The sequence below is a fragment of the Chiloscyllium plagiosum genome, unplaced genomic scaffold (assembly GCF_037043375.1).
Source record: "Chiloscyllium plagiosum isolate Xiang-an unplaced genomic scaffold, Cpla_swu_hap1 HiC_scaffold_33, whole genome shotgun sequence".
In the NCBI taxonomy this organism is placed as follows: domain Eukaryota; kingdom Metazoa; phylum Chordata; class Chondrichthyes; order Orectolobiformes; family Hemiscylliidae; genus Chiloscyllium; species Chiloscyllium plagiosum.
In genome coordinates this window covers 33,231,008-33,257,233 of record NW_028270171.1, presented here as the reverse complement: position 1 = coordinate 33,257,233, position 26,226 = coordinate 33,231,008, and the positions used below count along the sequence as shown (strand labels likewise).

General features: G+C 43.1%; 1 protein-coding gene and 1 long non-coding RNA gene across 4 annotated transcripts in view; one reads left to right on the top strand and one right to left on the bottom strand.

Moving 5' to 3' along the window:
• Positions 1-26,226, top strand: part of LOC148141477 (NACHT, LRR and PYD domains-containing protein 3-like) — a 457,128-nt gene that overhangs the window by 40,322 nt on the left and 390,580 nt on the right. For all 3 annotated transcript variants that reach the window (XR_015752584.1, XM_087978414.1, XM_087978415.1), the window contains 2 exons: positions 12,982-13,149; positions 15,981-16,067. Coding sequence is in view for 2 of the 3 variants with exons in the window: in XM_087978414.1 (XP_087834540.1) it covers positions 12,982-13,149; positions 15,981-16,067 (255 nt within the window). In the remaining variant the exon portion in view is untranslated. The remainder of the gene's footprint in view (positions 1-12,981; positions 13,150-15,980; positions 16,068-26,226) is intronic.
• LOC148141476 (uncharacterized) overlaps positions 21,087-26,226 on the bottom strand; it is a 398,466-nt gene continuing 393,326 nt past the window's right edge. Inside the window, exon 3 of the long non-coding RNA XR_015752585.1 lies at positions 21,087-21,168. This is a non-coding gene — a long non-coding RNA (uncharacterized LOC148141476). The remainder of the gene's footprint in view (positions 21,169-26,226) is intronic.

Genomic DNA, 26,226 nt, shown 5'->3' with positions numbered 1-26,226 from the left:
CCAAGTCAATGTGTTTGTTGATAGCATTCTGGTTGGAATGCCATGCTCCTAGGAATTCTCGTGTGTGTCTCTCTGGCTTGTCCTCGGATGGATGTGTTGTCCCAGCCGAAGGGTGTCCTTCCTCATCCATGTGTAAGGATACTAGTGAGAGGTGGGGGTGGAGGGAGGTTGGGGGTTCATGTCTTTTTGTGGCCAGTTGATGTTCATGAATACTGGTGGCTAGTTTTCTGCCTGTTTGTGCAATGTAGTGTTTGTTACAGTTCTTGCATGGTATTTTGTAAATGACATTAGTGTTAAGTGTCTGTATCTGGTCTCTCAAGTTCATTAGCTGTTGTTTTAGTGTGTTGATGAGTTTGTGGGCTACCATGATGCCAAGTGGCCTTTGATGTAGGGGAGGGTGGCAAGGGTTTCTGGATGTGTTTTGTCTGCTTGTTAGGGTTTGTTGCTGAGAAATCAGTGGACTGTGTTCATTGGTACCCGTTCTTTTTGAACACTGTATAGGTGATTTTCCTCTGCTTTGCATAGTTCCTCTGTGCTGCAGTGTGTTGTTGAAATAATGTTTTAATACAACTCCATTTGTGGGTGTTGGGATGATTGCTTCTGTAGTCCAGTATGTGGTCCGTGTGTGTTGTTTTCCTGTAGATGCTGGTTTGAAGCTCCCCATTGGCTTTTTGCTCTACTGTGACATCTAGGAATGGCAGTTTGTAGTTTTTTTCCTCTTCTTTAGTGAATGTTATGCCAGTAAGGGTATAATTGATGTTCTTGAAGGTTTCCTCTAATTTGTTTTGTTTAATGATGACAAAGGATTCATCCACATAGCGAACCCAAAGTTGGGGTTGGATGATTGGCAGATCTGTTTGTTTGAGTCTTTGCAATACTGTCTTTGCTAAGAACTCTGATATTGGAGATCCCATGGATGTTCTGTTGGTTTGTCTGTAGGTTTTAATGTTAAAGGTGAAGTGGGTGGTAAGGCATAGGTCTACTGTCCTTTCCACGATGAAGTTGGTGGTGTTTGGTGCATGTGTCTTTGGTTCTTCCAATAGCATAGTCAGTGTTCCTTGGCCACGTTGATGTTGGTAGATGTGAACAGGGCAGTTACATCAAAGGAGACCATTGTTTCACCCTTTTCGATCTTGGTGCCTTTGGTCTTCAGGAATTCTTGGATGGAGTGGCGTGAGTCGTCTTCTCAGTGTTTAGTCTTTGGTGTAGCTCCTTGGCCAATGTGTGCAGGAGGGTTTCCTGACACAATATGTAGACAGGCCAACAAGAGGTGAGGCCATACTGGATTTGGTTCTGGGTAACGAACCAGGCCAGGTGTTAGAATTAGAGGTAGGTGAGCACTTTGGGGACAGTGACCACAATTCGGTGACTTTTACTCTAGTGATGGAGAGGGATAAGTGTGCACTACAGGGCAAGAGTTATAGCTGGGGGCAGGGAAATTATAATGCTGTGAGGCATGACTTAGGATGCGTGGGTTGGAAAAGTAGGCTTCAAGGCAAGGGCGTAATTGATATGTGGAACTTGTTCAAGGAGCAACTATATAGTGTTCTTGATAAGTATGTGCCCATCAGGCAGGGAGGAAAGGGTCGTGTGAGGGAGCCATGGTTTAATAAGGAATTGGAATCCCTTGTTAAATGGAAGAGGGCGGCCTATGTAAAGATGAGGCGTGAAGGTTCAATTGGGGCTATTGAGAGTTATAAGGTAGCCAGGAAGGACCTGAAGAGAGAGCTAAGAGCAGCAAGGAGGGGACATGAAAGGTCCTTAGTTGGTAGGATTAGGGAAAACCCTAAGGCTTTCTATAGGTATGTCAGGAATAAAAGAATGACTAGGGTAGGAATAGGTCCAGTCAAGGATAGTAGTGGGAAGTTGCGTGTGGAGGCTGAAGAGATTGGGGAGACACTGAATGAATACTTTTCGTCAGTATTCACTCAGGAACAGGACATTGTTGCTGATGTGAATACTGAGTCACAATTAAGTAGAATGAATGGCTTTGAGGTATGTAGGGAAGAGGTGTTGGAAATTCTGGAAAGGGTGAAAATAGATAAGTTCTCTGGGCCTGATGGCATTTATCCTAGGATTCTCTGGGAAGCAAGGGAGGAGATTGCAGAGCCATTGGCCTTGATTTTTATGTCCTCGTTGTCTACAGGAGTAGTGCCAGAAGACTGGAGGCGAGCAAATGTGGTTCCCTTGTTCAAGACGGGGAGTAGGGATAACCCTAGTAACTATAGGCCGGTGAGTCTCACATCTGTTGTGGGCAAAGTCTTAGAGAGAATTGTAAGGGATACGATTTATGAACATCTGGATAGGAATAATGTGATCAAGGATAGTCAGCATGGTTTTGTGAAGGGCAGGTCATGCCTCACAAACCTTATTGAATTCTTTGAGAAGGTGACTAAGGAGGTGGACGAGGGTAAAGCGGTAGATGTGGTGTATATGGATTTTAATAAGGCGTTTGATAAGGTTCCCCATGGTAGACTACTGCAAAAAATACGGAGGTATGGCATTGAGGGAGAGTTGGAGGTTTGGATTAGGAGTTGGCTGGCTGGAAGAAGACAGAGGGTAGTAGTTGATGGTAAAGGTTCATCTTGGAGTGCCGTTACTAGCGGTGTTCCGCAAGGATCTGTTTTGGGACCATTGCTGTTTGTCATTTTTATAAATGACCTGGAAGAGGGGTTAGAAGGTTGGGTGAGCAAGTTTGCGGATGATACGAAAGTCGGAGGAGTCGTTGACAGTGAGGAAGGATGTGGCAGGTTACAGCGGGATATAGACAAGCTGCAGAACTGGGCAGAAAGGTGGCAAATGGAGTTCAATGTCGCTAAGTGTGAGATGATTCACTTTGGTAAGAGTAACAAAAAGATGGGGTACTGGGCTAATGGTCGGATACTTGGTAGTGTGGATGAGCAGAGGGATCTTGGTGTCCATGTACACAGATCTTTGAAAGTTGCCACCCAGGTAAATAGTGCGGTGAAGAAGGCATATGGCGTACTGGCTTTTATTGGTAGAGAAATTGAGTTCCGGAGTCCTGAGATATATACTATAGGAAGGATGTGGAGGCACTGGAACGGGTGCAGAGGAGGTTTACCAGGATGTTGCCTAGTATGGGAGGAAGATCGTATGAGGAAAGGCTGAGGCACTTGGGGTTGTTTTCATTGGAGAAAAGAAGGTTTAGGGGTGACTTGATAGAGGTGTACAAGATGATTAGGGGTTTAGATAGGGTTGACCGTGAGAACCTTTTTCCACGTATGGAGTCAGCTATTACAAGGGGGCATAGCTTTAAATTAAGGGGTGGTAGGTATAGGACAGATGTTAGGGGTAGGTTCTTTACCCAGCGAGTCGTGAGTTCATGGAATGCCCTGCCAGTAGCAGTGGTGGACTCTCCCTCTTTATGGGCATTTCAGCGGGCATTGGATAGGCATATGGAGGATAGTGGGCTAGTGTAGGTTAGGTGGGCTTGGATCGGCGCAACATCGAGGGACAAAGGGCCTGTACTGCGCTGTATTCTTCTATGTTCTATGTTCATGTCTTGCTTTTGGAGATTGATTAGATTCTGTATCTCTCAAAATGATAACTGCTTTCCCTTGTCTTTACCCACAGAGGCGCATTCTTTATCGAGATCCGGCACTAACTCCATAGCCAGTCCCTGCCGAGGCTGTGCACTCTCCTGCAGCTCCTCGACTTTTCTTGGGTCTCCTTTACTACTTTCACTAATGCCACTGGCTTAGCTCCTTTTACCACGTCTTTTCCCACAGTGCCTTTCTTCAACAGCCAGCACTGTGTCTTTACATGTCCCACCTTTTGGCAGTGAAAACACCTTTTCCCAGTACCCTCCTTAAACCACCAGCACTGAAATGTTTTGTGTCCCACTCCATTACAGTGAAAACACCCAAGTCTTTTAACTCCTGTCCACACTCTTGGGGTTCTTTTATCACCTGTGATAAACTGTTACCAGTGTACTCTACTCTACTCTATGTTTGGCATGTAGGATCTCCCCCTCTCCCAATATCTATCCCTCACAGGATGAAGTTCTTGCCGGAAGCTAAATTTTGCCGCATGTACCAATATTCATGTGCCACCTCTGCTGCTGTTCTCACTTCTTGAACTTTCTGTTCTTCCACATGAATTCTTATCATCCCTGGAAGTGAGTTTTTAAACTGCTTCAGCAGAAGAATCTCTCATAGTGCCTCAGGTATCTTTAAGTCCCGCACCCATCTATCAAAATTACTATGTTTAAGTCTTTCAACTCAACTTGGTTCCTTCTTTATGTTTCTGAACCGCTGTCTATACGCTTCTGGTACCAATTCATAAGTACTCAAAATAGCCTGTTTGATATCTTCATAATTGGTTGACTCCTCAGATGACAGCGCTGCCAATACCTCACTAGTTCAGCTCACCGGCTTAGTCTGAACTAGCATTACTCACAAGTCCTCTGACCACTCCATCTGCCTAGCCAATTCTTCAAATGAAATAAAGAAGGTTTCTACATCTTTCTGATCAAATTGTGGCAGTGTTTTAACATTTTTGTATATATCACTATCTTCTGTCTTCATCTCCGTCCTGTTAACTTGACTTTCCTGACTAAGTCGTAAGTTCTGAGGTTCAAATTCTCTCTCCTATTCTCTTTCATTTCTCTCTATCTCTCTCTCTTTGCTCAGCTAAGAGCCTTCTATCTCTTTTTATTTTTCCTCTCTGTCTTTGTTTATCTTCTAACTCATGGTGGCTCAGTGGTTAACACTGATGCCTCACAGCACCAGGGTCCCAGGTTCAATTCCAGCCTCAGGTCTGTGTGGAGTTTGCACATTCTCCCCTTGACGTGCGTGGTTTTCCTCCGGGTGCTCCGGTTTCCCCCCACAGTCCAAAGATGTGCAGGTTAGGGGAATTGGGAGTGGTAAATTGCCCATAGTGAGAGGTGCATAGTCAGAGGGAAGTGGGTCTGAGTGGGTTACTCTTCGGAGGGTCAGTGTGGACTTGTTGGGCCGAAGGGCCTGTTTCCACACTAGTAATTGTAATTTAGGTTTTTCTAACTCTACTGCATTTGTCTGTTTCTCTGACACACCTAAGTGCTTGACCAACTCCTTTACTATTTCAGCTTTACTTTTGTCTTGGTTAAACCCAATTCTAACCTCTTTGCTAATTCTAAAGCAATGATCTTTTTCTGTCCTTCTAAAGATTCTTGGCAAATTTGGGAATCTTCTTCAGACCCCAGAACCTCTTTAGCAATCTTAAGAGCCACTTTTAATTTAACCAACCACAAGTAACCAAAATTATATAAATTGTCTCACCTATTTTTTTTTAAAAAGATCTAGGACACTAATCGGCAAGTGTTTAAATCTGCTGGGATCTTTCATACCCCAAATCTGTTTAAATTTGTCCTAATCTCAGACTGGATCTGTCTAAACCTGTCAAAATCTCGGACCTGAGTTCCCAAACTGTTACATCACAGCGGTATGCTTCTGCTAATTAAAGTGAACACCCAGAAAAGCTCACCTTGCCTCCTAATCAGCTAAAATATGAGTGACAGAGAAGTCCCAAATTCTACTATTTTAAAAAAAAACAATTTATTCTTTAACTCCAAAAGTGAACTCTAAAAAACAACTGTCTACAACTCTAAGCCTCCTTTCCCTTAAATGTTTATCTGCTTCCCATTCTATAACATTATACTCTTCCCATAAAACCCTTATTAAAATTCACTGGGACTGCTAGTCAGTCACATGACAGGTACCTGGAAGCTCTGTGCAAACAGCTTTTACTCTCTCTTACTGCGCATGCCTTCAACTTCATAACAATACTGAGCACATACCACGCACTGACATAGCAAAGCAGTGTTTTCCCAGTCTTTGCCACCACAAGTATATGCCCTTCCTCCTCAATGTGCCTGTCCTCCATGACTTGTCAGTGCCTTCTTGCTATTCCTTGCTTTTCCCAATTTTTTCTTTCCTCCTCTTCCATATCCCTTTTTAAAATCGACTATTTGCACTTGCTTAAATGTGATTCTGCTGCTGTCATTTGTTGCTTGGGGCCTTTTGAGTCTGCTTGCTTTGTGCCACATTTGCCCATCAGTTCCCTAACAGACAGAGTTTGTTCCCTTCTGATTGTGCTTTAATCATTATGGCTCCAGCCTCTTGTGGTCCTCTGGCAGATTCTTCTAACTCCTTAATTATAGTCTCATGTTCTAGATGTATCTACCCACCCTCCCCCCAACTCCATGTTACCTTACAATCATGTAACTACCCAAGAGCACACTGACTGTCTGTTAGTATCTGATGAGTGTTGTAGCATATTGAAAACAAAATCAAAATGTAGGGTAGAGGTCATTACACTCAGTGTCATTTCTTCTGTCCACCACACTTGAAGATGTGATGATTATTGTCTCTGTCTCTCTGGTAGCAGCAACACCAAATCACTCCACTCTCAAACAGAAACTATTTCTAATTCTTAATTCCTGGCATTAAGACTGCCAATCTGTCTTATTCATGAGTCCTAGAGAGCCTTCAAGAATATTGTAAGAATACTTCTTTGGATTGTAAAACACCAATCAAACATTTCTATTTGATTCCAGGCACAAACATTACTTGAATGTTCCTTCTTTACATTTGAGTACTTTGGTTTCCCAAAAGAAACTTATTAATTTCTGTAAGCATTTCATATTTCAAAATGTTTCTAATTTCAATTTCTTTTTAAATAAAATTGTTTTCAGGGATTCATCTGTTTTTCTTTCTATTCTCCATCCCAGGCTGCATTGTGGGAATGGAGAACAATGGGAAGTGCCTTGCTTCAAACAGTAGCCAGTCCACCAATGAGGTCATAGCTTCCTTTTTAGCACCAACAAATCTTTTTCATGTTTTAAAATTCACCTTCCAATTTCTCTCCAGGCGGCAATTATTTCACCTGCCTGTGCGGTCTTAGTTTCCGAGGGAAAAACACTGACTGCAGATGCTGGAAACCAGAGTCTAGATTAGAATGATGCTGGAAAAGCACAGCAGTTCAGGCAGCATCCGAGGAGCAGGAAAATCTACCTTTCTGGCAAAAGCCCTTCATCAGGAATACAGGCAGAGAGCCTGAAGGGTGGAGAGATAAATGAGAGGAGGGTGGGGGTGGGGATGGGGAGAAAGTAGCATAGAGTACAGTGGGTGAGGAAATGACCTGGGAGTTGCAGTGGGAGAGGGACTCCCTGAGATTCTTGTAGAGAGAGGAGGAAAACTTCTTCAAGGCAGGCATCCTTGCAAGATTCCTAACCTATTTTGGCCTCACTCATCTGCTTGCAACTCCTGAAGGATCTGCCCTCTATCTTTGGATTTTTGTCTGTCCCACTCAGTTACTTACTTGGTTCCATCCTGACCTGGCCTATCCTGAATTTACATTACGTTCTTTGGGTCTCGTCCCTAACTCTTTGGTGCAGCTTTCTACCATGACCACTGGTGGTAAATGAAAACATACTTGTCTCAATGCAGTGATGGTTCTGGTGATGTGGCCTGAGATCCTCCTGACTCAGCAAATTGGTAGGAAACTCAGGTGACAGATATATGATCATTTTATTTTCATACATTCGCAAGGAGAGCTAGTCTTATTGCTGAGGTGTAAAACCAGCATTATAGACATCGACGAGCTTCATTCTAATATTGCAATCTTACTTATTGTAGTTCTCATTTTCATCATCCATGTGTATTATGTAATCTCCTGCCCCCATTTACACAGTCACTGTCTATATTTTGCCCAAGGCATATGCTATCCTGCTGACAGTGCAACGTCTGCACACCATGCTTGTCTTTTTACCTCTGTGGTTACCATTTGCTTTGACTATTACTGACAATATGATTGAAAAGTAGCCCTTAACTAGCTATAACTCCTTTGGATGAGAAAGGAGCACAGAAAAGGCGACACAGGAAAGCACCCTTTTGTGCATAGACTGCATTACTCATTAAATATGTTTACCATCAGGCTTCCTGCCTGTATTAGGGCAGCTTTGTTGCTGGAGGCAGTGCCTCTCCAGAAAAGCCATTATTGAACAGCGAGATATGATGGAAGATAAATGGAGCCTTCTGGGAAGTGGCGAATGCCTCATGCCAATTGATATTACCAGTCACTGTGGCACTGAATTTCCAGAGCTCAGTTTAATTCCAAAGATCTTGTGCAGATGTTTGTTGTAATTCTCAGTCTGTGGATCTTCGTGACATCAGTGTTTTCTTTAAGAGCACCAGCCAATACAAGTGATTCAACACCAGTTCAGTCAGTTAGGCTGTAGGGCTCAGGTGCAGGGATGGAGGTGTTGCTGGCTGGACCAGCACTAGTTGCCCTTGAGAAGGGGGTGATGAGCTTCTGCCTTGACCTTCTACCATGCCCTATAGGTAGATCCACAATGCTATTACAGAGGGAATTCCAGGATTTTGACCCAGTGACGATGGCGATATATTTCCAAATCAGGATGGTAAATGTCTTGGAGGGGAACTTGCAGGTAATGGGGCGTTCCCAAGTATCTGCTGCCCTTGTCCTTCTAGATGGAAGTGGTCATAGATGTGGAAGGTGCTGTCCACGTATCTTTTGCAAATTTCTGCCGTGTATCTTATCAATAATATAAACTGATGCTATAAGGTGTTAGAGGTCACACGACATCAGGTTATAGTCCAACAGGCTTATTTGAAATCACAAGCTTTCAAAGCGCTGCTTCTTCGTTACTTCATCTGATGAAGGAGCAACATTCCAAAAGCTTGTGATTTCAAATAAGACACTTAGACTATAATCTTGTGTCGTGTGACTTCAGATCTTGTTGATAGGGGAGGGAGTACACATTTGTGCAGGTGGTGCTATATATAAAGAGTTGCAAATGGTGCTGAACATTGTGAAGTCATCGGCGAATGTCCCCATTTCTGACCTTGTGACGGAAGGGAGGTCATTGATGAAGCAGCTGAAGAGGGTTGGGCCAAGGGCACCTCTCTGAGGAACTCCTGCAGAGATAAGCTGGAGCTGAGATGACTGACCTTCAGTCATCTTCCATCTTCCTGTTCGCCAGATAGTACTGCTACTAGCGGAGATCCCCAATCACTCTCGCTGTGTTCAGGCTCCATGGTGCTCCATTCAGTCAAATGCGATCTTAATGCTGAGGGCTGTCACTTTCACTTCACCTCTGGAATTGGGCTGTTTTGTCCATGTTTGAGCCAAGGCTGTAATGAGATCATGAGCTGAGTGGCCCTGGCAGAACCCAAACTGGGTGTCACTGAGCGGGTTATTGCTGATCAGGGCTCGTACTAGTGATGTCATCAATAGTGCTATCACTAGTAGATTGGAGTGTAGATTGAAGTGATGAGGGTTTTTTCTGCTTTATACATACAAGGTTATACTTGGGCAATTTTCCTTGAGCTGGGTTAGGTTCCAACATTGTAACTATATTGGAACAGATTGGTGAGGCATACAACAAGTTTTGGAGTATACCTCTTCAGAACTATTGTCGGCATACTGTAAGGGCCCATAGCTTTTGCTATTTACTATTGACTGCATGCATGTATCCATCTGACAGCTTTCACAGAGCATACAGCAGCCTTCTTCAGTAGGAATTATTTTCAGTCTCAAATGAGAACTCAACTGTGACCACCATCAACAAATCCTTCATGACTGTGCAAACCCCCACAATACCTACAAATTGTGGCAATTCTTGATGCTTGACTTTTTTCAGCATCTCTCTTTGCCATTAAGCCTTGGTACTGGATGACAGGAGTTGGTAGTTTAATAGAAATATCACTGAACTAGCCCAAAGCATGTCCATCATTTACGAGGCTCCAGACAGGAGGATGATGGATTGCTGCTCACGTGTCTGGATCAGTGTTGGTCCAACAACACTTACAGCTCAACCTCTTCCAGGGAACAAAGGAATCCACTCACTCCATCACCATAGCACTCTGCTAGCTGTGTGAACTGTATGGAAGATGCATGCTTAACTCATCAGCATTTCGTCCAGTCGGGACATTGATATCTCGCAAATCCTTTACACCCTGGAAGATTAAATGCAAACAGATGAAGGCAGCATGATCTGCAAGTTCCCTCCAAGCTACACACCATCCTGGCGTGGACCCATATCACTGCTCCCTTGCTGTCACTGGATCAAAATTCAAAGTTTGTGAGAAGATTTGTAGCTCGGGTGCTCGTTGCTGTGGTTCTGTTCGCCGAGCTGGAAGTTTTTGTTGCAAACGTTTTGTCCCCTGTCTAGGTGACATCCTCAGTGCTTGGGAGTCTTCTGTGAAGCGCTTCTGTGGTGTTTCCTCCGGCATTTATAGTGGCCTGTCCCTGCCGCTTCCGGTTGTCAGTTTCAGCTGTCCGCTGTAGTGGCCGGTATATTGGGTCCAGGTCGATGTATTTGTTGATGGAGTTTGTGGATGAGTGCCATGCTTCTAGGAATTCCCTGGCTGTCATACTACCAGCAGACAAAGGCAGAATGACGGTCATCCTGGACAAAGCAGAGTACATCCAAAAAGCACAACAACTACTTGCAAATACCAACACCTACCAAAAGAGGGAGTTTGACCCCACCCCACTGCTCACCAATAGGATAAACAACACACTGAGGAACCTACAAAAAAACGGAGAGATAACCAGGTCTGACCAACAGGGAATGAAACCTGAAAGCAACAACACCCCCAGATTCTATGGACTACCTAAAGTGCACAAACCAGACATCCCACTCAGACCCATAGTATCACTACCAGGGACACCATCACACAAACTGGCTAAAGAACTACAGCAGAAACTGAAACACCTGATCAGCGGATCCAGACACTCTATACAATCAACACAGGAATTCTTGGACATCATCAGAAATACACACATAGACAAGGAAGAAACTATGGTCTCATTCGACGTAACGGCACTGTTCACCTCTATTGACAAAGCCCTAGCCAGAGAAACAACAGCTAACCTGCTGAACAGACATAACAGGCAACAGGATGTTGAACCCATCAACAAAGTCGGCATACTTAAACTACTGGACCTGTGCCTCACAACACACTTCACATTCAACACCAGATATACGAACAAATCAACGGAACACCCATGGGCTCACCGATCTCGGGACTCATAACAGAAGCAGTAATGCAAAGGTTACAACAAACAGTCTTACCACAAATTCAACCCAAACTCTGGGTCAGATATGTGGATGACACCTTTGTAATCATTAAAAACACGGAAATAGAGAAAACACACCGGATCATCAACTCCACACTCACAGGAATCCGATTCACGAGAGAGGAAGAAAAGGACAACCAACTCCCATTCCTAGACATGATGGTACAAAGAACACGTAACGGAGCATTCACCACAAAGGTATACAGGAAAGCCACACACAGAGACCTAGTCCTGAACTATGAAAGCAACCACCCCAATACACACAAACGAAGTTGCATTAAGACACTATTCAAAAGGGCCACAACACACTGCAGCACACCAGAACTACAAAAAGAGGAAGAGGAACACCTATACAAGATATTTGCCAAAAACGGATATCCTCGCAATTTCATCAACAGATGCCTAAGGGAAAGACAACGGAACGAGGACATGCCGCAACCCAAAGGACTAGCCACACTACCATACATCAAGAACATCTCTGAAATGACAGCCAGACTACTGTGACCACTAGGACTTATAACAGCACACAAACCAACAGCCACACTCAGACAACAACTCACCAGAATGAAGGACCCGATACCCAGCATGAGCAAAACTAATGTCGTGTACAAAATACCATGCAAGGACTGCACAAAATACTATATAGGACAAACAGGAAGACAGCTAACGATCCGCATCCACGTACATCAATAGCCATGAAACGACATGACCAACTATCCCTAGTAGCCACACACGCAGATGACAAGCAACATGAATTTGACTGGGACAACACTACCATTATAGGGCAAGCGAAACAAAGAACCGCCAGGGAATTCCTAGAAGCATGGCACTCATCCACAAACTCCATCAACAAACACATCGACCTGGACCCAATATACCGGCCACTACAGCGGACAGCTGAAACTGACAACCGGAAGCGGCAGGGACAGGCCACTATAAATGCCGGAGGAAACACCACAGAAGCGCTTCACAGGAGGCTCCCAAGCACTGAGGATGTCACCTAGACAGGGGACGAAACGTTTGCAACAAAAACTTCCAGCTCGGCGAACAGAACCACAGCACTGGATCAAAATTCTAGTACTTCCTTATGAACAGCATCGTGGATGTATATACACCAGATGGGCAGCAGCAAGTCAAGGTAGCTCACAAATACACACTCGAGGACAATTAGGATGGGCAACAAATGCCAGAGACGCATAAAAGAATAAGCAAAAGCAAGCTATACTCCTGCGAAGGGTACTTGAGCTACTTGTGGAACGCATGCAGAGGAGTGATACACCCAGCAAAAGTCCTGTGTGCTGTGGTATGTGTAACTTGGAACCACAGTGGGGAGAAGTTTTTTCAGTGAGGAAAACCCTGAGTTCTTTCCCTTCTGAACAATCAGGAGTGAGAGTCCATGTTAACTAGAGACAATATAATTAGGAGCCCCAGGGATCACAGACAAGGCAATGTCAGATGTGTGCAAGTGAGGCTCGAGATTCTGTCGTGCAGGTGGATTTCAACTGAGGCTGACCCTTTTATCCATTAGATGTAGAAAAAGATTTTCTCCCTTTGTTAGCCCTAGTGCTGTTGTTTGAATGTCTTTGCTGTCTTGTGGACTCACGACAATATGAATTACAGTAACTAGAAACGTTTTGTCATTTGGCACTTTCTTTCTCATTCTCACTGTTTGCAGGAGCGAATGAACTCTTGAAGAAACAGTGGTGTGCAAAAGTGAAGGGAATTTTTGTCATATGTTCTCTCAGAATTAATTTTAAAAGGCCTATACAGCAAGGTGACATCTAATAAGAGTTTAATCATGTGAAATCTAAAGGCTTCAAGGTCATCAAGAGTGGATTTACCCTCAGTTCTCATTTTATTCTCTCTGATTCCTAGACTGGGTTATAATGGCCTCACAGATTCTTGTGCCGAGGATCTTGCCTCTGCTCTCAGCACAAAGCAGTCGTTGACACATTTGGATCTGATGTCAAACTCCTTCACAGATGAATCCGCCCCCTTTCTCTTCCACCTCATACAGACCTGCAACAGTCTCCAGGAGATTGTGTGAGTATTGATGTTAATTTTTAATATAATGAAGCCTGAGTAGGATTCATTAAATATTAGGCTTAAAACTTAGATCAGAATTATGAAAATATGAACTCCAGTGAAATGAAGTGAGAAAGCGTCATATTTATAACACTAAATATACGCAGTATTTTAAACACCAGTTCTGTGAATAACAAATTCTAAAAACAATGCAACTAATTTAGAAGATTGATCTGAAGCTGCATTGATCATAATGACAACTGATGTGTCATTAGAAATAATACACTGGTTCTTGACCAAAAATGGAAAGTGCTTTAGGTTGTGAAATTCGTAAGATGACTTTTTCAAGTCTAATTCTTCAAATGCATCTCGGTTCAGTAAAAAGAACCTGCTGTTTTAAAAGAAGCTCAAAATCATCCATTATCCACGACATAGGATCTTGCCCATGGGGGACAGTCTCTGATAAAATTCTCAGTGTTAAACAACAGGATTTTTTGACAGTCCCCTCCCATACATGAGCATCTGTGGAGTGTTGGGGTCTCCTAGAAAGATCACAAGAACTGCACCCACGGCAATAAACATGCAGAGTGTTGAGTGCTGAACAAAGTGACAAACTCCCCTTCCCGACAAACCAAAAGAACTGATATTTCAACAATGTAATGACAGAATAAAATTTCTTCCTTGCATGAAATTTGCAGAATAGATTTTATAGCAGCAGTTAGTATAGTTTAATGATATTAAAATAGGATGAAGATTAAAATGATGTTGATTATAACTCACTACTTTGTCATTTACCAGTCTGGAAAATTGTGTCATTGTCATAAATTTCCAGACTTAGAAACACCCGAAATGAGAGAAGTTTTATTTAACTTGGCAGGACCAGTTACTGAGCTTCTGTAGATTCAATCTGATTATTATGGACTGATACTGATGTGAACAGAAAAAGTTGAATTATTTTTACCATTCCCTTCTGTTTGTAACAAAAACGGTTTCAGTTTATTTTCCTTTTGGAATTAGGCCATGCTATCTCCCCCAAAAACCCATGTTTGTGAAGTTCAATTTTTAAGTAACTGCCAAAATCACACTGATGAAAACAAAAAGCTTGATTTAGCAACAGATGATAGGAGCATAAATGAGAACAAATGCTTATGCAAGCACGTACACTTACAAACAGATACAAGAAAGCAGAAAGAGAAAAGGAGGAAACAAATTTAAAAATAGGTATTACTTTAATCGATGCTGACATCTTATTTCTTTTAATATGTATTTGAGTCCAGTAATTGGATGTCAAAGGAATGTTTGCATTTACCTAATGAATTACAGTTGAAGATGCAGCAATAAAATTATTTTGTGGGTTATTAGTTTACATTGCAGATGATATGAGGGATATCAGAACTAAACCTTTTGAGAAATTGATGTTGCTGTATAATTTTGCTAATTACAACTCTAACACTGTTATTGAACTCCCCGTATACACAAACGTATACATACACAAACACATAGAATAAAAGAAATGGTGTTACGGATGGAGGGCAAAAAGAAACATGAAGATAAAGCAATAGCCACTCTCCATTGAGTTCACTGAGATGTATTTACTTGCCAGGACTTGCTGTTCTTCGGTCACCTTTCTCTCATTGAAGGAGACACAGAGTTTATGATTTGTGAAGCAGTCAGTTTCTGACTTATTAATTAAAAACAGCACCTTACAACAAATGGTAATGAGAAATAAACTGGCTTTCCTCAAGCTTCAAGCATTTCCTACTGCAGTGAGACACACCACCTCCTCTTCAAGAGATCTGAAGACTTCTGTCAGTGTCGTTCACATCCACAAGCTGTTCAGCTCCCCAGGAGCCAGTCATACATTTGTCATCCACAGCTGGTCATAATTGCACAAACCAATCAGCCACTTGCTGCAGGCTGAGTCTCATTGTGTACGCACTCTGTCTACCACAGTCAGTCATCCTCACTGACAAAACAGCAGTGTAAATGCAACTTACAATGTCACTGCTTTCTAGTGCTGCAATTGCTTCAAACTTTTCAGTTTTAACATCATCCTTTTTCTATTTCAATCTGTGATGATGCTGCTCCTTTAACAATGTTATGTTGTCCTTCTTTTTTCAAAAGGAGTTGTAAAATGCAGAGGTTCTGCTGTGTTTTGGATTAAGCCACTTTGGTTTTGGCTAACAGATACTGCCTAAGGCAGCAGTCAGTGAGATGAGCTGTTAAAACACTTGTATGAATGAAAGGGGAGTGCCCAGTTCTGCCATTTCAGGGATTTTAACCCTGGTTTGGTTTGGTTTTAGCAAGCAGACTGTTTGGAGCTGCTAGGGTAAAAGGCTCCCTGGTTCAGCAGTTCCCGCGCTGATTCCCTCTCTCTAACATCTTTCCTAAAAGAACCTGGGTTTGAATTGACCTTTTTTGCGCAAGGGTGTTTTTATGAGGATGTTGTAGAAAACCAGGACAGCTCTTTGTTAAGTTGTGGGGAATATCGTGTGTCCGAGTTTTCAAATAGCTGTTATTCTAAATTCTGTTTTCTTTTGCTTGTTTTATTCAGTAGTCTGTAAATAAATTCTGTTTTGTTTAAAAGTGAGTAGTTGGGCCAGCTGCATCACTCTTGGAATATCCACTTTACATCCGCTTAAAACAACTAGCAAATTTATGGTCAGGCAACCTTCTTGAAATGTTTTAAGGGGATCTGGTCTGGTCCATAAATCCACAATCAAAAATACAGCAAAATTGCTTTTATACTAATAATGCTTTTATACTAATACAAAGCCAAAACTAGCTTCTGTTTTTCAGCCTACCAGTGTAAATTTAATCCATATTAATACATTTTTCCTGCTGTTTAGACTGAGTGAAAATAAATTGGGAGATTCTGGAGTGAGATTACTGTGTGCAGCTCTGAAGAATCCAGAGTGTAAAATTGAGAGGCTGGGGTAAGTACCAGAGAGAGACTGTTTACAATCACCGGGCGTCTGACATTGTTCATTATCATCGTCATCAGGAATAGTGTTATATGCCATGTTATATTATTGGTATCTATAATAACATTAATGTCAAATAACAGGAACTAAAATGGATGTGGTGGGGTAGAATGCAAAGAAAGACAAAATTGCATTTGTTTGTGGTTTTTGGGACTCCTGACATTGAGATTTAATCCTGTAATGTATTGCATCTGCATCAAATTATAGTTGTAGACAAGGGAAAGATGAATTGAATATGGCCTTTCTGTCTAGAAGAGCAAAATCTTGAATTTTTGATTCATGACCAACTGTGAAGAGAGTTAACAGGCTGAATGTTACTTTCTTTTGGCTCTGTCAATTTTGTTATGTTTTGTCTAAGGTTTCTGTCTCTGAGACCATACGAATTTTCTAGTGCTATCATCTCAATCTTGCCTCATTAACTACCATGTATATTTGTATATAGGTTAATTTTGAAGACAGTTTTTTAAATCTGAAATTAGACTTATACATGAAGTATTGTTTTCGAGGGATGAATATTTATCTACAAAATAGACAAAATGGGAAATTTACCTTCCTGGTAGCCCCGGTTCCTGGTTCTGGAACGTTCCCTGTAAACTGTATCTGACTTGTTGATCTTGCTTATAGTTCCCAAACAATTAATCATTCCAATCCGAATTTTATCCCTTCTATATTTCTTTCATCTGCACTTGCCTTCGCTCTAACTTGTTTAAATTTCCAAATCAATATCCTCAATTAAATTTCACTCTAATAAATTAATCCTTGTTCTCAAAGCATATTTGTTGCTTATGTCATGTCTTCTAATTGAGGCATTTCATGACTGCTATTCTGTCTTATTCATGAGCCTTCAGGAGCTTTCACAATTCAATAAAGTATTCTTAAAACAGAAATCAAACGTTTTGAATTGATTCCAGTTACTAATATCACTTCAATGTTCCTATTTGACACCTCACCATTTTGAGTTTTCAAAAGCAACTTATTAATTTATGTAGGCATTTCACATTTCACAATCTATCCAAATTCAAATAAATAATGGATGCTCTTTAATTCATTCCTATTTTTAAAAATATTGTTTTCATGGGAAGCAATTTGTGTTCACTGTTGTGGTTCTGTTCGCCGAGCTGGAAGTTTTTGTTGCAAACATTTCGTCCCCTGGCTAGGCGACATCATCAGTGCTTGGGAGCCTCCTGCGAAGCACTTCTTTGATGTTTCCTCCGGTGTTTATAGTGGTCTGTCCCTGCCGCTTCCGGTTGTCAGTTTCAGCTGTCCGCTGTAGTGGTTGGTATATTGGGTCCAGGTCGATGTGTTTGTTGATGGAGTTTGTGGATGAATGCCATGCCTCTAGGAATTCCCTGGCTGTTCTCTGTCTGGCTTGCCCTATGATAGTAGTGTTGTCCCAGTCGAATTCATGTTGCTTGTTGTCTGCGTGTGTGGCTACTAAGGATAGCTGGTCGTGTCGTTTCGTGGCTAGTTGATGTTCATGTATGCGGATTGTTAGCTGTCTTCCTGTTTGTCCTATATAGTGTTTTGTGCAGTCCTTGCATGGTAGTGTACAAAATACCATGCAAGGACTGCACAAAACACGATATAGGACAAACAGGAAGACAGCTAACAATCTGCATACATGAATATCAACTAGCCACGAAACGACATGAATATCAACTAGCCACGAAACGACACGACTAGCTATCTTTAGTAGCCACACACGCAGACAACAAGCAACATGAATTCGACTGGGACAACACTACTATCATAGGGCAAGCCAAACAGAGAACAGCCAGGGAATTCCTAGAGGCAGGGCATTCATCCACAAACTCCATCAACAAACACATCGACCTGGACCCAATATACCAACCACTACAGCGGACAGCTGAAACTGACAACCGGAAGCGGCAGGGACAGACCACTATAAACACTGGAGGAAACATCAAAGAAGCGCTTCGCAGGAGGCTCCCAAGCACTGATGATGTCGCCTAGCCAGGGGACGAAACGTTTGCAACAAAAACTTCCAGCTCGGCGAACAGAACCATAACAACGAGCACCCGAGCTACAAATCTTCGCACAAACTTTGAATTTGTGTTCACCTTTTGTTCTTTCTATTGTCTATCCCAATTTCATTCTGGGAATCCAGGCTGCATTCTGGGAATGGAGAACAAGGGGCAATGTCTTGCTTCAAACATTCGCCCGCCCACCAATGAGGGTTTAGTTTTCCTATCAGCATAAATTCACCTTTGGCTTTGTTGGAAAATACACTATAGCTATACACTATACACTATAGCTATAGCTCAAGTTCGTTAGATGGGTCAGTGTTTGTTCAATGTGTGCAGGAGAGTTTCCTGACACAATATGTAGACAGGCCAACAAGAGGTGAGGCCATACTGGATTTGGTTCTGGGTAACGAACCAGGCCAGGTGTTAGAATTAGAGGTAGGTGAGCACTTTGGGGATAGTGACCATAATTCGGTGATTTTTACACTCGTGATGGAGAGGGATAAGTGTGTACTACAGGGCAAGAATTATAGCTGGGGTAAGGGAAATTATGATGCGGTGAGGCATGACTTAGGATGTGTGGCTTGGAAAAGTAGACTCCAAGGCAAGAGTGTAAATGATATGTGGAACTTGTTCAAGGGGCAACTATTGAGTGTCCTTGATAATTATGTACCTGTCAGGCAGGGAGGAAAGGGTCGTGCGAGGGAGCCGTGGTTTAATAAGGAATTGGAATCCCTTGTTAAATGGAAGAGGGCGGCCTATCTCAAGATGAGACGTGAAGGTTCAATTGGGGCGATTGAGAGTTATAGGGTAGCCAGGAAGGACCTGAAGAGAGAGCTAAAAGCAGCAAGGAGGGGACATGAAAGGTCCTTAGTCGATAGGATTAGGGAAAACCCTAAGGCTTTCTATAGGTATGTTAGGAATAAAAGAATGACTAGGGTAGGAATAGGTCCAGTCAAGGATAGTAGGGGAAGTTGCGTGTGGAGGCGGAAGAGATTGGGGAGACACTGAATGAATACTTTTCTTCAGTATTTACTCAGGAACAGGGTATTGTTGTCGATGAGAATACTGAGTCACAAATAAGTAGAATGGATGGCTTTGAGGTATGTAGAGAAGAGGTGTTGGAAATCCTGGAAAAGGTGAAAATAGATAAGTCCCCTGGGCCTGATGGCATTTATCCTAGGATTCTCTGGGAAGCAAGGGAGGAGATTGCAGAGCCATTGGCCTTGATTTTTATGTCCTCTTTGTCTACAGGAGTAGTCCCAGAAGACTGGAGGATAGCAAATGTGGTTCCCTTGTTCAAAAAGGGGAGTAGGGATAGCCCTAGTAACTATAGGCCGGTGAGTCTCACTTCTGTTGTGGGCAAAGTCTTAGAGAGAATTGTAAGGGATAGGATTTATGCACATCTGGATAGGAATAATGTGATCAAGGATAGTCAGCATGGTTTTGTGAAGGGCAAGTCGTGCCTCACAAACCTTATTGAATTCTTTGAAAAGGTGACGAAGGAGGTTGATGAGGGGAAAGCGGTAGATGTGGTATATATGGATTTTAGTAAGGCGTTTGATAAGGTTCCCCATGGTAGGCTACTGCAGAAAATACGGAGATATGGCATTGAGGGTGAGTTGGAGGTTTGGATTAGGAATTGGCTGGATGGAAGAAGACAGAGGGTAGTAGTTGATGGCAAAGTTTCTTCATGGAGTGCCGTCACTAGCGGTGTTCCGCAAGGATCTGTTTTGGGACCATTGCTGTTTGTCATTTTTATAAATGACCTGGAAGAGGGGTTAGAAGGTTGGGTGAGCAAGTTTGCGGATGATACGAAAGTCGGAGGAGTTGTTGACAGTGAGGAAGCATGTGGCAGGTTACAGCAGGATATAGAGAAGCTGCAGAGCTGGGCAGAAAGGTGGCAGATGGAATTCAATGTAGCTAAGTGCGAGGTGATTCACTTTGGGAAGAATAACAAAAAGATGGGGTACTGGGCTAATGGTCGGATACTTGGTAGTGTGGATGAGCAGAGGGATCTTGGTGTCCATGTACACAGATCTCTGAAAGTTGACACCCAGGTAAATAGTGCGGTGAGGAAGGCATATGGCGTACTGGCTTTTATTGGTAGAGGAATTGAGTTCCGGAGTCCTGAGGTCATGATGCAGTTGTATAAGACTCTGGTACGGCCGCATCTGGAATATTGTGTGCAGTTTTGGTCGCCATACTATAGGAAGGATGTGGAGGCATTGGAACGGGTGCAGAGGAGGTTTACCAGGATGTTGCCTGGTATGGAAGGAAAATCGTATGAGGAAAGACTGAGGCACTTGGGGCTGTTTTCACTAGAGAAAAGAAGGTTTAGGGGTGACTTGATTGAGGTGTACAAGATGATTAGGGGGTTAGATAGGGTCGACAGTATGAACCTTTTCCCGCGTATTGAGTCGGGTATTACAAGGGGGCATAGCTTTAAATTAAGGGGGGGTAGATATAGGACTGATGTTAGGGGTAGGTTCTTCACTCAGCGAGTCGTTAGTTCATGGAATGCCCTGCCAGTAACAGTGGTGGACTCTCCCTCTTTATGGGCATTTAAGAGGGCATTGGATAGGTATATGGAGGATAGTGGGTTAGTGTAGTTTAGGTGGGCTTGGATCGGCGCAACATCGAGGGCCCAAGGGCCTGTACTGCGCTGTATTCTTCTATGTTCTATGTTCTATGTTCTACTTTGCAATTTCTTTTTCAGGCAGCCATCATTTCACTTGCCTATGCAGTCTTAGTTTCCTGACCTACCTTCTCCTTCTGACCTGAGCTCTCACACCCACCTGCATGGTTCCATCCTCACCAGTCCAGTCCCGACACCTCATTGAGATTTTTTCGATCCTGTCCATATCTGCCTGGTGCAGCTCTCTGCCCTAATCACTGATGATAAATGAATACATACTTGCCTAAATACAGTGATAGTTCAGGAGATGTGGCATGAGAACCTGCTGACTGCATCAAAATCTTTTGTCTCAACTTGACCTTGTCTGTTTCCAGAGGTTCATATCAATCATTTATTTTCATGCATGCGCAAGAAGAGCTAATTTTATCACCTGAAAGATAAAACCAATTCCACAGGATTATAGGCATTTACAAGTCTCATACAAATATTAACAATATTACATATTGCAGTTCTCATGTTTCGTCATCCATGTGTTTTATGTGATCAAATGTTTTCCCTCTGTTCACACAGACATTGTTTATACTTTGCCAAGTCATGTGTTATCCTGTTTACAGTGCAGCTCCCAGACACCACACTTGACTTTGTACCTGTGTGGTTCCTATTTGCTTTGACGAGTGCTTACAATATGATTGACAATTTAACCATTAACTACTGCAAGCCCTTTAGGTGGGAAAGGAGCACCGAAAATCAGAGTAAGGAACACTGTGACCATTTTTGTGCATAGACCTGCTAAACAGTTTTACCATCAGAGGCTTCCTGCTTGTATTAGGGCAGCTTTGTTGCTGCAGTCAATGCCTCTCCAGAGAAACCATTATTGAACAACGTGATAAAATGGTGGATAAACAGAGCCCTATAGGAAGTGGCAAATGCCTCATGACATTGGTATTATCAGTCACTGTGGCACTGAATTTCTGTACCTCAGGTTAATTCTTCATGGCATTAGTGTTTTCTTTAAGAACACCAGCCAATTCAAGAGCTTTGGCACCAGTTCAGTCATAAAGTCATCATCATAGAGATGTACAGAAGGGAAACAGATGCTTCGGTCCAACCCGTCCTTGCTGACCAGATATCCCAGCCCATATCCCTCCAAACCCTTCTTATTTATATTGCCATTCAGATGCCTTTTAAATGTTGCAATTGTACCAGTCTCCACCACTTCCTCTGGCAGCTCATTCCATACACGCACCACTCACTGCATGAAAAAGCTGCCACTGCCCTCTAGGTCTGGACTTCCCCACCTCAGGGAAAAGACCTTGTCTATATATCCATGTCCTTCATGATTTTAAAAACCTCTATAAGGTCACCCCTCAGTCAGTTAAGCTGTAGGGCTCAGGGGCTTCATTAGGTTACCACAGGTGCAGGGATGGAGGTGTTGCTAGCTGGACCAGTGCTAGTTGCCCTTGAGAAGGGGGTGATGAGCTTTTGCCTTGAAAAGCTGCAGTCCATGTGCTATAGGTAGATCCACAATGCTGTTACGGAGAGAATTCCAGGATTTTGACCAGGTGACACTGTGAGAATGGTGATATATTTCCAAATCAGTGTGGTGCGTGGTGTGGAGGGCAACTTGTAGGTGGTGCTGTTCTCAAGTATCCACTGCCCTTGTCCTTCTCTATGGAAGTGGCCATATACATGCACAGCACCTTCCACATCTCTTTTGGAAATTTCTGCTGTGTATCTTGTCAGAAATATAAACTGCTGCTATAAAGTGTTAGAGGTCACATGACATCAGGTTATAGTCCAACAGGTTTATTTGAAATTACAAGCTTTCAAAGCGCTGCTCCTTCGTCACGTCACCTAATGAAGGAGCAGCATTCCAAAAGCTTGTGCTTTCAGATAAACCTGTAATGTTGACAATATTTTGTCATTTGACTTCTGATCTTGTCTATTCTGGTCCAACACTGGCATCGCCACACCATGGCTGTACTGGGTTGGTGGGGAAGGGAGTGTACATTTGTGCATGTGTTGCCATTCAAGTGGGTTACTTTGTCCTGATTGGTGTTGAGTTTCTTGTGTTGTTGGAGCTGCACCCATCCAGGCAAGTCGGGAGTATTCCATCACACTGTTGATTTGTGTAGATGGTGGAACGGCTTTGTGAAGTCAGGCTTTGCGTGCAGAATTCCTCGCGTGTGACCTGCTCTTGTAAATACAGAGGCTACATGGTGAACCCTGTTGAAATTCTGGTCAATGGCAACCCTCCATAGTGTTGATAGAAGGTGACACAATTGAACATCCAGGGAAGTAGTTATTTAGTCTTTACTGAGGATGGACATTGCCTGGCATTTGTCTGGTGTGAATGTCACTTGCCACTTGTTATCCCAATCCTGGATATTGTCCAAGTCTTGCTGCACTTGGACATTGATTACTTCAGTATATAAGGAGGTGTGAATGGTGCTGAACGCTGTGCAGTCATTGGTGACGGTCTTCACTTCTGATCCTATGACAGAAGAAAAGTCATTGACCCAACAATTCACAGCTGCTTCATCAATGAGCATCCCGCTGAAGAATGCTTGCAGATATGTTCTAAAGCTGTGATGACTGTCCTTGAGCAACCACAGCCATCATCTTATGTGCCAGATATGACTTCAACCAGTGGAGACTCCAGTTTTGTTCAGGCTCCAGGATGCCACATTCACTCAAATGCAGCCTTGAGGGCTGTCACTCTCTCCTCACTTCAGGAATTCAGCTCTTCTGTCCATGTTTGAACCAAGCATTTGAGAGGTCAGGAGCTGAGTGGCCCTGATAGAACTGAAACTGGGTGTCACTGAGCAGGCTGTTGCTGAGCAGGTGCAAGTACGAGTGATGTCATCAATAACACTATCACTGTTATAACACTTTCCACCACTAGACTGATGATTGAGAGTAGACATTGTACAAGACGTTGGTTTGGCTGCATTTAGAATACTGTGTACGTTCTGGTCGCCACATTACCAAAAGGATGTGGACGCTTTGGAGAGGGTGCAGAGAAGGTTTACAAGGATGTTGCCTGGTATGAAAGGTGCTAGCTACGAAGAAAGGTTGAGTAGGTTAGGCTTATTTTCATTAGAACAAAGGAGATTGAGGAGGGACCTGATTGAGGTTTATAAAATCATGAAGGGTATAGATAGGGTGAAGGATTCAGTAACGAGAGGTCACACTTTCAAGGTGAGGGGTGGAAAGTTTAAGGGGGATACACGCAGCAAGTACTTCACATAGAGGGTGGTGGGCGTTTGGAATGCGTTGCCAGCAGAGGTGGTAGAGGCAGGCGCAGTAGATTCATTTAAGATGCGTCTGGATAAATGCATGATTAGGTGGGAAGTAGAGGGATACAGATCCTTAGGAATTGACCGACAGGTTTAGACGGTACATTTGGATCAGCTCAGGCTTGGAGGGCTGAAGGGCCTGTTCCTGGGCTGTAAATTTTCTTTGTTCTAGACTAATGGGGTGATAATTCACCGGGTTAGATTTGACCTGCTTCTAACATATAGGACATTACCTGGGCAGATTTGCATATAGTGAGGTAGATGCCAATGTTCGAGCTGTACTGGAACAGCTTGCCAAGTGGTGTGACCAATTCTGGAGCACTTGTCTTTCGTCCTGTTGTTGGCTTGTCAGGGCCTGTAGCCTTTGCTATGTGTCATTGACTGCATGCATGTATCCATTAGACAAAGCTTCCACAGAGCATATAGCATCCTTCATCAGCAGGTAGGAATTTCACTCTCAAAGTACAACTGATCTGTGACCACCACAAATAAATCCCTAATCAATGTGCTAGCTTCCACGATACTTAAAAGTTGTTGCATGATTTTTCAGGCTTTGCCTTTTCTATTTAGGCTTAGTACTGGATGACAGGAGATAATAGTTTAATAGAAATGTCACTAAACAAGTAGTTCAAAGCATGTAAATTTTGTACATGGTGGACAACATTCTCAAGATGGGGATGATGGAATGCTGCTCACGTGTCTGGATCAGTGCTGGTCCAACAACACTTGCAGCTCAACCTCTTCCAGGGAACAAAGGAGTCCACTCACTCCAAGACCAAAGCACTCTGCTAGCTGTGTGAACTGTATGGAAGATTCACTGCAGTAACACACAGATATCTCGCAACACTTAGAGCAAAGGAGGCAAACACACGAAGGCAGCACCATCTGTACATTCCCTTTAAGCTACACACCAACCTGACTTGAAACAATACTGCCATTCCTTTGCTGGCACTGGATCCAAATCCTAGCCCAACCTTCAGAGCAGCGTTGTGGATGCATGTACACCAGGTGGGCATCAGCAAGCCAAGGTAGCTCTCAGGACAATTAGAATGAGCAACAAATGCTGCCAGCGATGCATAAAAGAATAAACAACAGCAAGCTGTACTCACTGAAAGGTAGGCCAATTTGCATTTTTTTGGAACATATTTGGAGAGGAGGGAGACACCCAGAAAAAAGCCCTGTGTCCTGATGTGTGTTGGGTTCTGTGTAACTTGGAGCTACAGTGGGAGAATTTTTTGAACAATGAAAAAAGCCCTGAGTTCTATGCTGCTTTGAACAGTCAAGAGCTGGGGTCTATGTTAAGCAGAGACTACATAATATGAAGAGCCCAAGGCACCACACAAGGCAATCTCCGATGTGTGCAAGTGAAGCTCGGGAATCAGTAATGCAGGCGAATGTCAGGGTATTGAGTACAGGAGTTGGGAGGTCATGTTGCGACTGTACAGGGCATTGGTTAGGCCACTGTTGGGATATTGTGTGCAATTTTGATCTCCTTCCTATCAGAAAGATATTGTGAAACTTGAAAGGGTTCAGAAAAAATGTACAAGGATGTTTCCAGGGTTGGAAGATTTGAGCTATAGGGAGAGATTGAATAGGCTAGGGCTGTTTTCCTGGAGCGTGGGAGGCTGTGTGATGACCTTATAGAAGTTTATAAAACCATGAAGGATATGGATTGGATAAATAGAAAAAGTTTTTTTTCCTGGGGTGGGGGAGTCCAGAACTAGAGGGCATAGGTTTAGGGTGAAAGTGGAACGATATAAAAGAGACCTAAGGGACAACTTTTTCATGCAGAGGGTGATAAGTATATGGAATGAGCTGCCAGAGGAAGTGGTGGAGGCTGGTACAATTGCAACATTTAAAAGGCATCTGGATGGATATATGAATAGGAAGGGTTTGAGGCGATACTGGTACTGGCAGCTGGGATTAGATTGGGTTGGGATATCTGGTCGGCACGGACGAGTTGGACCAAAGGGTCTGTTTCCGTGCTGTATGTCTCTAGGACTCTCCTATAGACTTTTCTACCTTTGTTAGCCCTGGTGCTGTTCTTTGAATGTTCTTTACTATCTCTTGGACCCCTCACTATATGAAACATAGTAATTGGAAATGCTTTGATATCATTTGGCACTTTCTTTCTCATCTCCGTGTTTGCAGGAGCCACTAAACTTTTGAAGACCCAGTGGTGTGCAAAA